We start from the raw sequence: 12,190 nt of genomic DNA on the forward strand, positions 1-12,190 counted from the left end.
GGGGGGGGTCATCCCTGGTTAGTAGTTGGATGGGAGACGGTTTCCAGGTCCCCCAGGGTCCAAACTGGGGGACAGGAGGTAGTAGGGCAAGGGGCATCAGGATACGCACACTCACATGCATGCTCCCGTGCTCCCCTGTGGTGCTGGAAAATGACATTTTCTAGTGTGACAGGAAAGCTACTGGTAATGTCAAGGGGGTCATTAAAAACTGCCACCCAGTGAAACCCATAGCTTCCACACTGAGCCGGAAAATGTTGTATTTTCTGGCGCCACTGGGGACCCCGTGCATGCCTCCTCCCAGGTCCCTTCCCTCCACCGTGAGTGGAGGTAGGGGGCAGGGGCTGGGCACAGGGGATCCACAACCCCCAGCGGCAGGATGGCACTCCTAATGGGAGACCACCAAGGAAGTCGAGGGTTGCAGAGGAAGGCAACGACAAATCACCTCTGAATGTCTCTTGCCTTAAAAACCCCACGGGGTTGCCATAAGTCTGCTGTGACACGATAGTGGTGTATGTGTGTAAGACCACAGCAACCTTTGGGGAGCCAGAGGGCAGTCGCCTCACCCGTGAGAGACTATTTCGGCTGGCTTGCCATATAGGCTTAGATGGGAAAGGTGCATATACAGAGAGCCAACTGGAGCATTCCTCACGTGTTCAGAATTTATAGTTTTCTTCTTAATCTGCCTTATATGTTTGTCCTTCAATAATATTAATATTCACCTTGTTAACGCTGAGCAAGCCAGGTGAGAGTTTTCCTGCTCTTCCAGTTTGGCGACACTATCCCAGATGACTGACTTCCAAACATGCAGGCAAATGGGAATTTCAGGTAGATTAAGATTTTCCTCTTCTGCTGTCAACCCAGGACCACAAAATAGACGAGCTGTCAAGTACGCAGCATAGCAAGCAGAAGCTCAAGGCTTTTGGCATTAGGACTGGTTTGGGGGACTCTCTAAAGTCCTTATTATAGTAACAGCCACCTTATTTAATGGTAGGGTTAGTACATGTTCAGTGTGTAAATGCTTCTACACTCCTCCATTTCTATTCTGAATACACAAAAAGGCCTCATTTTCAGCACACAAACAGGAAACTGAGTCTAAAGCAGTAGTTTGCCTCCAGATGTGAAATGAACAACAATAGACGGGATCTAAATCTCAGGCAACCAAGCATGTTTGATTAACACACTAGCCTCTGGCCTCCACCGGTTCTCAAGTCTGGCATTCAATCCTACCGCCTGCTATACAGTGAGGGGTGCTGACTTATGTTCACATCCAGCTAATTGCTACATCAGTGTGTACAGCACTGCACATTACAAGTTTAAAGGCATTCTGAGTACAGCAGCTGCAGGAATTTCCATTTAAAACACCAGTTTCCTCAGATATTCCATGTAGATGATTAGTTTGAAAAATGTCAACATTTCCTTGGAGACTGTCAAATATTTATGCAAGTTTAACAGATCTCAATTTGGAACTAATGAGGGCTGTTCAGCCAGAACAATGACAAATCTGCTTCATTCACCTGCATAGGAAGGGAAAGACTACAACGCCTACAAACAAGGGCCGTTTCCAGACGGCCCCCCGCCTCGCGAAACGTCGCGCGTCGTCGCGCGTCGTCGCGCAGAAAACGCGAAATATCGCGTTTTCTCGCGCGAGTTTTGCGCGACGTCGCGCAAAACTCGCGCGAGAAAACGCGATATTTCGCGTTTTCTGCGCGACGACGCGCGACGACGCGCGACGTTTCGCGAGGCGGGGGGCCGTCTGGAAACGGCCAAGGAGAGTACGCCATGTACCTTCTCGTTCCAAATTCCGACAGTCAAGAACTTCGTTTTCATATTTTAAGCAGCAGCAAGGGAGGGAAGGTTAGTGATATATTTTCCAAGCTGAACAACAAATGTTCTGACAGCTTATCCTGGGAGATGCGCTCTCTTTCATCGTAACGAGTGTTCCAGGGAGCAAACCAGGGAAGCTTAGTCAGCAGAACCCTGAATGAATTACTGTATGGCTTGAGCGGGTGGATGGAAAGTTTTGCAGCATCATAAGGATGAACAAGCGGAAAAGGGAAGTTTATTTCACTCTTTAATACTGGGCACTCGAAGAAAGAAAGAGAGATGACACTCTGCTGCCAAAGTCACAAAAGACAAACCGCAGAGCTCTAACGAAAGTCCTTACGCTATCACAGGGAGAGGGGAAAACCTTCTTGTTCCTCACAGGGAGAGCTCAGTCTGGTTATGCATGAAAACTGAAGAGGGTATGACTCAGTTGAGCACCCCCTAGAAAAACTGGTTACTTAACTGTATGGTGTTCTTTGAGTGGTCATCTGTGTAGTCACTCGAAATGACTCTGTGCCAGGCTTAAAGACTCACTATGAAAAGGTATTGACAAAAAACAACCACATGACATGGAAACTAACTGATCCAAAGAGACTTTCAGTTTCCATGTGATTTTTTTTTTTTTTGGTAATACACAAACCACTAGTTCATGTTGCTGAGTGGCGAGTGAATGCTTCCTCTGGCACGTCAGGGCCCAGACTCCTGCTGCCGTCAAGGTCCCAGAGGAAAACCTAAATGGAGGCTTTTTGCAAGAGACAAAGAGAGAATTCCCCCCCCCCTTACCGCTCTTCCCCCGGCAGAGAATTGCATGGAATGGCTGTTCTACGCTACCCAGGGAACCTTGCGGGACCCAACACATGAAGAACACATATTGGGCATCTCGTGTAGTTTGGCTCACAGTTGAGGCCACAGAAACCAATTCAAGCATCTTGCCAGGCACAAGAATGCTCTAAAACTAAATCACCATTACCACCACCTTTTTTTAGTAACTGAACTGCAACTGGTAAAATCTTCAGCATCCCAATTAATGTGGAAACCCTAAGAGACTACCCAAACAGTTGGCAGTATATGGGCAATCCCACCCTGGTTCCAAGCACATAGCAATAACCACACTGCTCCTTGCCTGTCTTTGTCCACGGACCAATGTTGTACTGAGAGACGCTCCCCATCAAAGCCACTGTCCGTACTATACAGCATGAACACTCACGCACTGACAACTAGGACCAAGGGACATTTAATCGGACAACCTGAAGTATCCAGTTTAGCTACCTCTCCCTATCATCAGGGTGCTTTACAATTAACCTAAGAGCCACCAGTCCACACAAACCTGCCACTCCTTTATTCAGTAAGAAGCAAGCAAGAAAAGGACTCTCTCACAGTCCATTACAGACAGCCCCCTAAAACTCTGCTTAGCCCCAAAGCAATCAATTAATCCCATACATATTAATATACAAATACATCTACCATTTCAGACCAAATGTCATAATATTTCACATTCGTTTCATGTTTACGAAAGGTGAATCTTTCTTGGACAGCAAGATCATTGTTTCAGACCATATTTCAATGTGTACACTGCTTTTCACTTTTGGAGAATTATTTGTTTAGCTAATATCAGAGCTTGTAGAATGCAGAGTCTTTGTCCTTTCTAGAGGTACCAGGAAGAAAGAATGTTTCCTAATCATTAGTTAAGTGCAGCAAATTTCAGAGAACATTCTAGTGTAAAATTAATTTGTAACCAAAATGGCATAATACTTGGACATACGCATAACATATGTGTCAAATGTGCTTGTCTACTTACCTGCCCAGCCCCTATAACCTCAATTTCTATGCAGTGGCCATTACCTTAAGAAATGGGCTGCCTGAAGAGATCAAGAAAACTCCAGCTTTCTTGGCTTTCTGCAAATTATGCAAAACCGAATTATTTAGGAGAGCTTTTAACTCTCGAAATAGGTCTGTCATGTAAGAAATGGATCAGACAGATGTCTTGGTAAAGGGACAGGGTCTGTAGACTACACTACTAATTACTAACTGTTGGTGTAGATACGCTCCTACTGAGTTTCTGTGTCATTCAGCATGTTCATGTCAAATTGCTTATGTTTGTTTCCTGCAATGTTTCATATCTGTATTCAATTCTATGCTTGTTTTTAGATTTCTGCAATCCCGTACCCAATTGTACCAACCATTGATAGTATTGACCCACGCTGTGTAATCCTCCTTGACTATCAGTGAGAAAGGCAGACTATAAATGAATGAATGAATAAATAAATTTAAAGACTGTACTAGGAATCCAATAATTGCAAAGTATGATCCTTTTTTACATTAATTGTAATCTAAAGTGTAAAGAAGTTCAACAATATTCCTTGCCAGATGGTTTTCTGGAAAGATTGCTGTAGGGATAGTTAAGCAAAATAAAAATTTGATTCAAAGCAATGAAAAAAGATTGGAGGGGTGAGAGGGATTACATTTGCCCCACAGATCCTAAAGTCCAAAAATCAATCAGTAGTTCAGTATTTCATTTCTTGCCTGCTCGAGACATAACCTATCACGGGATTCAGGGAAGAATTTAAGCCACCTGCTTGGGGTGGGGCGACTGTCCCTACCTCACAGGAAGGTGTGCAACATACTTCTGCAGTGGAGTGCTGATCCTGGGACTGGGTGACAATGAAGTGGTTGCATGGAAAACATCATGACGTTCACAGGCACTTACGTATGATCCCATCTGGGCTGTCTTCGTGCTTGGGCAAGTAGTATGCAGAGAGATCACTCTGAAGTACTTCATCTGCCGTTGCACGAGCTAAAGCAGCTGCCAAAAGGGAAGGGCAATTACTGGAAGAGAAAGAATACAAGATAATTCATTTTCAGCTAATAAGAAAACTGGGATAATATATAAAACAGCAATGTCTACAGCAAGAGTAAGACAAATGTGTGCGTGCGCACGTCCGTGCACATGTGTGCACACAGCCATTTCTAAGCCTTAAAGGTTAGTCAGTTTACATTTTACTTTTTAACCTTATATTTACCCCTTCCAGTAGTGTCCAGTTGTAGAGTTAGATCATAAACACATCTCTTTTACTTGTCCTGGCACAGACAAATGTGAGTGAGCTGTTGTGGCTAAGGGACTGATATGAGAAGCTGAAAATCCCTGGTTGAAAATCTGCCTCTGCCACAAACTCCTTAAGTGTCTTGGCCTTCAGGTATATGGAACATTTTGAATGCTCAAAAAGCAACACGATGCTAAGTGTTACATACCCTATTTACTTGAAAGGAAGACAGCCTTGTTCCCCGTTTTTGGCTTTGCAAAGGGGGACATCTTCCATTTAGCAAGGGCATGGCCATTCTCCTCTAGCTGTTTCTTGTAAAGAATCTCCCCCCAGGTGACACACAGCTTTCCCCTGCTTTATCTGGAAGCTTCCATATGACAATGTGCTCTTTCCAAGCACAATTCACGGAGCTCCCAAGGATTTCCCTTTTAAGCAGAAGCAAAGAAAAAACCCTGCTCTGAACTAAAGGGGAAACAGTGCACCGGCGACACGCATAGCCTTCTTGGGAAAGCCCTGCCTTGCAGCCAATCCAGAGGGGGGCGGAGCTTAGCACTGCCTTCAACATGGTGACGCTCGGCTTGTGCAGGCCACCCCCAACATTTAGCTGCTCAATAGGACATTTTTTTCCCTTTAACAACTGAGCTGCAGCTCAGGTGTTGGGGGAGAGGGACTGCTGGGCAGTGGGGAGGGTTCTCATCAAGTCAGCACTTTTTTGCCAACGTGACAAGCAGGAAGAAGGAGGGTAGATGCAGTGCCAGAGGCAAGTGGCACAGGATGGCGCATGTAGACACCATCCCTACATGGATCCATCCCATTCACTTCAGTCTCCACTGCAGGAGTGTGGCTTTTCCCGACCCTGGGTGGATGCACCCACTTTTACTTCAGAGCCTTCTCACACCAACCAGAAAGTGACAGGGCAGCCAGAAGGGCATGCCTGCCTCCACCAGCTGACTGGTGGTACCATAAGAGGAGCCCAGAAAGTGCAGAAGCAGAGGATGGTGCATCCCCTTACACACACCTGGCTTGCCAGGTTGCTTGCTGTGTGATAGGCTAGGGGTGGGCACTGCCCTCTGCCTTGAAGCTTTCTGGTTGGCTGCAGAAGGCAAAGAAGTAGAGAGAGGAGAGAGCCGCCGCCCCTCACCGCAGCTGGCTCACTGGGCTGTTTGCAATCTAGCAAGCCACCTGGGGAGGGGGCATGCGCCTCTTTCTGCTCTTGCACCTTATTACTCATGCCAGAAGGAAGTGGGGTTGTCTTCAATTCAGGGTTATCTTTTTCCTTTAGCCTTCTGTGTGTGTGTGTGTGTGTGTGTGAGAGAGAGAGAGAGAGAGAGAGAGAGAGAGAGAGAGAGAGAGAGAGAGAGAGAGAGAGAGAGATCTTAAATACAGGGCCACCATCATTTGGGTAAATATGATATGATCTTCTTCCGCATCTCAAGGTTTGCACATGGGACACCTGTCTTTGCCCAGGAATAACTGCTCCCCTATCCCCCACCATCTGCTATCTGTTCCAGTTGCTGCAACTATTCTCTGCTCATCTCCGCCTGGCGCTGAGCTGTAAACATGCAGCTATAGAAAAGATAACCTGCCAGTGTCAAAAGCGTAATTGTGCTCCTCCTGACAATTTTTTGAAACAAAATTATCTTGTGACAAGTAGAAACACCAACTCTAACCAGATAGTGGAGCTCAGAACAAGCACTGGCCGGCAGCAACGGCCTTTCAACTTCACTCATCCATTCTCCTTTGTACTGTTTAAATTATCACTTAAGCCAACAAAATTGTCAATTTATAATGTGATTCCATTTGAGATTTATAACTTAAATGTATATGCTAAGGCTTTTCGCTTTTTCAATTTTTAGCATTTAATGTTTATGGAAGTTACTTAAACATAGGGTTAAAAATAAAAATACCAACAACACCATCAAATGATATCCTGTCAAGGTGAAAAGTTTGAGCCCTTTCAATGCCCCCAACATAAGCCCTTTCCTACGATCAGCAGCCGTGCAGCCTACCCACGCAACTGCTTCAAAGCTCACTAATATGCACAGTAATGAAGCACAACTAGCAAGGGATATTAATTATCTACGGTTGCTTTTCCCAGCACTAGATGAATCCTCAGCTACCATTCAGCCTGCAGCAAGACGCTGAAACTCAATATCTATCAGCAAAATTGAATGAACCTGTATATGTTCTTGCTGTCTCATTTTCCAATATACACAGAAGTTTATTTTCCCATCATATATAAAATCACTGTATTTGGCTGCAAGGGGGGAGGGCTGTGTTAACACATTTATCAAGAATTCCTGCAGCCCTGGCAAAAGTGCAGGGTATTGCTACTCACATAGATGTGGTCATGAGGATGGGGCTTCGGCGAGAGTTATCAAGGCAGGCCATTACAAATTGAAAATTAAGCACAGCTGTGTTTTTATGATATGTGTGATACTTTTTGACTTACAAAAGGATGTGCAAGTTTTTTTTCCCATGCATAATACTTGTTTGCATATTTGAGCTTGTAGCTTCACACTGGACTCCAGATAACCTCTTAACAGTACAATTATATGGTAATCTTTCATTAAAGGGGTGTTCCTGTAACAGTAGTTCTTAATATCAGGAGATTAAAAGATAATAATAACAACATTTGATTTATATACCGCCCTTCAGGATGACTTAACATCCACTCAGAGTGGTTTACAAAATATGTCATTATTATCTGCACAACAAAACACCCTGTGAGGTGGGTGGGGCTGCGAGAGCTCTGAGAGAGCTGTGACTGACCCAAGGTCACCCAGCTGGCTTCAAGTGGAGGAGTGGGGAATCAAACCTGGTTCTCCAGATTAGAGTCTCACGCTATTAACCACTATACCAAACTGGCTCATGTAGTGGTGATGAAGGCTTCAAAAGGACCACGTTATCTATTATGAGACGACCACAGAGTAAACACAACAGATCTGAATCTAGTGGCCAACCTCCAGGTGGTAGCTGGAAATCTTCCGGAATTACAATTCCCCACCAAATGACACAGATCAGTTCCCCTGGAGAAAATGGCTGCTTTGGAAGGTGGACTCTACAGTATTATACCTTGCTGAGGTTCCTCCCCTCCTAAACCCCATCCTCCTCAGGCTCCGCCCTTAGAATCTCCAGGAATTTCACCATCTGGACCTGGCAACCCACCTGAATCCCCCTCCCACTGGTTACAGCGTGACCAGAAAATTACTCCACTTGCGTGTCTGAAGGACAGCCATCAGTGAACAGCATTCTCTAGTGCGTTTGAGGGGAAATGGCCAAACTACTGTGGATGTAGTAGACACAGCTGCAAGATTACAACCCATGCCTTCTCCAATGTTTACACATTATATGATGTTGTTTGGCACAATGCCAAAAAAAAACCCACCCATGAGAATACACACAGATACCTTCTTTCACAGAATACTGAGTTACAGTACAGAAATATCGTAACAGGAGGTTTACCTATCTATGGCCTTTACTTGTTCTCTGCTGTCATCCTCAGCCACCACTGAGGTCATCTGCTTTTTAAAAGAACTCTTCCTATTCCCTTTGATTTCCTTTATGCCGGGAACCTCCCTCCACAAAACCACCCTTCCTGTGAAGCCCATGCTTAAATCCATTCCCAACAGAAATGAAATCTGAACACATCACATTGCGCTTGCCTTCCTCCCCACTGCCGTATCTGAGGGCCAAACAAGACAATCTGCTGCCGTTTTACCACTGGAATTCCCTCACTTTACAAATACTGTGATGGCCTGATCCTGCTTAGGACCACTTCACAGGAGAGGAGGGCTCCTGCCTCCTGCCCTGTGCCATTGTCAACAGTCCAAACCCAGGCATTTAGGCTCTTGAAAAAAGGAACCCCTCCTGCCCTTTGTACAATGGTCCCGAGCAGGATTGGGCCTTTGCAGCATTTGTCAGGTGAGGGAATTCCAGCCCTTGAACGGTGGTGGCTTTGGGGATGCCACGATGTCTTGTTTGGAAGAGTCTGGAAGCATCTTGGTGGAAACCTGACTTTTGCTATATATATATATATATATATATATATTGATGCCGTGTATGCTGATGAGAAGAGAATGGGCAGAAGGCATCCTCAAGTGTCCTGTTCATGAAGTTCTGTTGCCACAAATGACGTTTTCCCTTCATTTGCTTCTAAACTGGCAAATGTGGCAAGCAGTGGTAGGTCGGACTTAGACAAGGGGCTTCTTGCTGCTCACCACCAATGCAAAATAGAAAGTGGGGTATGGCATCAAGAACAGGTACAGTTTGAAAACTATAAGACCCCATAACAACATGGGAGTGTAACATTTCACACATCCAATTAAAAGGGCTCTGGTGGCTCACGAAAACTTACATCACCATACATTTATGGTTCTTGAAAGGTGTCTCAACATTTTGCTATTTTGGCTGTCAAGACCTTACATGCTGACCCTTTTGGAATCTGTATACTGAGTGCAACCTCCCCAGTAGCATTATATACCAAACTGCCATATAGATTTAAGCAGTTGGAGATATTGCTAGATCTTTCAGCAGCATTCAATACGGTCGATTACGATCTTCAAAAGCCGGCCCTGAGCGTGCTTTTGAAGCCGTGGCTGGATGGTTGAGGCAAAATCGGTTGAAACTAAACCCTGCGAAGATGGAGATCCTGTACTTGAGTCACGGAAACATGGATTCGGGACCTTGGCTTCCTATACTCGATGGGGCAGTGCTTACACTGGCCCCAAGAGTTAGGAGCCTGGGGGTGATCCTGGATGCCTCCCTGACCATGGAGGCCCAGATCACTGCAGTTGCCAGGTCTTCTTTTTTCTACCTTTGACAGACCAGACAGCTTACCCCTTAACTTTCGTCCCGCGACTTGACTACAGTGGTCCAGGCAATAGTCACCTCTAGGTTAGTCTACTGTAACACGCTCTACGCTGGGCTTCCCTTGAACCTGATCCGGCGGTTACAGCTGGTGCAGAATGCAGCGGCACGGGTCATCACCAGAATACCAAGGTGTGCGCACATAATGCCGGTATTGCGACAGCTGCACTGGTTACCGGTGGAGTACCAAATCAGGTTCAAGGTTTTGGCATTAACCTATAAAGCCCTATGCGGACTGAGACCGGCGTATCTGCGGGACCGCCTTTCCCTATATGAACCCCAGAGGACTCTTCGCTCCAATGGTAAACATCTGCGGAAGGTCCCTGGCCCCAGGGAGCCTGCCTAGCATCGACCAGGGCCAGGGTTTTTTTGGTCCTGGCCCCAGCCTGGTGGAACGCTCTGTCTAATGAGACTAGGGCCCAGCAGGACTTGTTATCCTTCTGCTGGGCCTGTAACACGGAGCTGTTCCGCCAGAGCTATGGTTGATGCTAGGCAGAGCCCCCCCTGTCTGGTCGAGTATGGGTTGTGTCCTCCCCACTGGTGACATCCTCCATCGGTTGAATACCCTCTAATGTTCTGGTACCGACTAAAGGGTATGCATATGTATAGTTATTTTATTGTGCCGCTGTGTGTGTGTATTTTAATTTTTGGACGTTTTATAATTTATAGTTTTAAACTGTATGATTCATCTGATGTAATTTTACATTTGTGTGCAAATTGTGATCCGCCCTGAGCCTGCTGGTATGGAGGGCGGAATATAATCTAATAAATTAAATTAAATTAAACCCTTTTGAACTGCATTTTGCCAATAGAGTTGACTTGTATGATACATACACATGAAGCCTGCAGACGTAAAACTGCAGTCTGCTTATCTAGGTATGGTGCTTATTTTTATTACACTGCAGGCTCTTCACAAAACCTGCTCAGAATATTAGATGGTTTTGAAAGTATATTTTTCTGACTCTTTGCAACACAGGTGTTTGGTACAATAATCACAGCTGCACTCCTGCAATCTTGAAGATAGGCAGTTCCCACCAATTAACTTTGGAGGGAAACTGTCTGAAAAAAGCTCATATTACCCCAATGAATTTGCTTGTGCAAAAGTGCCTGTGTATCTCATAGAGTCAGTAATGAAATAAGAAAGATATTTCAAACCTTCCTCCAGGTAGCTTTATATCTAGTCTAAATCTAATAACTATGGTAACAACCTACCAAGCCATGGCACATTTAGACCTGCACCGAACTTAACCGCAGGCAGAGGGTTTATTTGTCAATTTTGCTGGATAAGATGAAGAGGAAAACAATCCCAGAAAAGCTCTCCTTTCTCTATCAGGATATCCCCTTCTAATAATACCAACAGAAAGCAACAGAATTAATTGCCTTTGACATCTGTACATTGTAAATCTTCTTAGGAAGGCTTTCCAGGACTGTGCAGGGCAAACAGTGAAGTGATCAGTTGGGCAGTCCCTCTGCTCCCAACTAGTAAGAATCAAAATCTCTTTCCAGCAGTCTGTGTTAAAGGATCGTAAACAGCTTGTTTTGTACTGTCAAACTAAACTTGTCAGGAGTCTACCTGCTAGACAATAAAATAGATCCCAATTGTCACACTGGAGTAAGTCCATATCATTTTCTGTCTTCTGTAGAAGTCTAGACTTCGTCTCAGTTTAACTAATGTTAAGATCAAAATGCACATTTTCTTTTCTTTTTGCCTGTGTGTGTGTCAAAATAGACACTTGCACCACACATGATGTACATGTGTCCTACAGGCAAAATTTCACATATAAAATGAGCCCTCGATTGTAATGGTACTAAAAGGGTTAATATACTGAGCAATATTACTAGAATGAAAAAAGCTCTGCCAAGCAGGGGGATGCCCAGACCTGGATAGCCCAGGCTAGCCCAATCTTGTCAGATCTCAGAAACTAGGCACGACCAGTCCTATTTACTACTTGGATGGGAGACCACCAAGGAAGTCTAGGGTTGATATCCAGAGGCAGGCAACGGCAAACCACCTATGAACGTCTCTTGCCTACAGAGTTGTTGTAAGTCAGCTGCAACTTGTCAGAAACAAGATGAAAGACAACAACAAAAGGCAGAGGAATGGAGAAGGAATTCCCAATAGAAAGAAATAAGGGTAAGGATCAGTGTGGCTTAATGCTCTGCATCCAGGACAAATGAAGTCGAGTGTGCAGAATACCAAAAGTCTTGCCTCATCCACCGTAGATACTGTGAAGACAAGAGACTATGTAGATTAAAAGCACCCAAAAGGCTCCAGGCTTTAATCATCAGATCAGTCTGAAGATTTAGTTAATTAATCAGCTTAATCGGCTTAATTTATAAGCCCGGGCTGATATTTTGAGGCACAGTTGATTTTTAAAGATGTTTTTTATTTTTGTGTCTATGAGTGGTGGCTTGTTTTAACATCAACAACAGTGCTTACACACTGCTTTTGTAGA

At 44.8% G+C, this 12,190-nt stretch overlaps 1 protein-coding gene across 1 annotated transcript in view; it reads right to left on the reverse strand.

Moving 5' to 3' along the window:
* PPM1E (protein phosphatase, Mg2+/Mn2+ dependent 1E) overlaps nt 1-12,190 on the reverse strand; it is a 126,250-nt gene that overhangs the window by 10,959 nt on the left and 103,101 nt on the right. Inside the window, exon 2 of the mRNA XM_055001743.1 lies at nt 4,532-4,650. Coding sequence (XP_054857718.1) covers nt 4,532-4,650 — 119 coding nt within the window. The remainder of the gene's footprint in view (nt 1-4,531; nt 4,651-12,190) is intronic.

Source organism: Eublepharis macularius, chromosome 17 (assembly GCF_028583425.1).
Source record: "Eublepharis macularius isolate TG4126 chromosome 17, MPM_Emac_v1.0, whole genome shotgun sequence".
Classification (NCBI taxonomy): domain Eukaryota; kingdom Metazoa; phylum Chordata; class Lepidosauria; order Squamata; family Eublepharidae; genus Eublepharis; species Eublepharis macularius.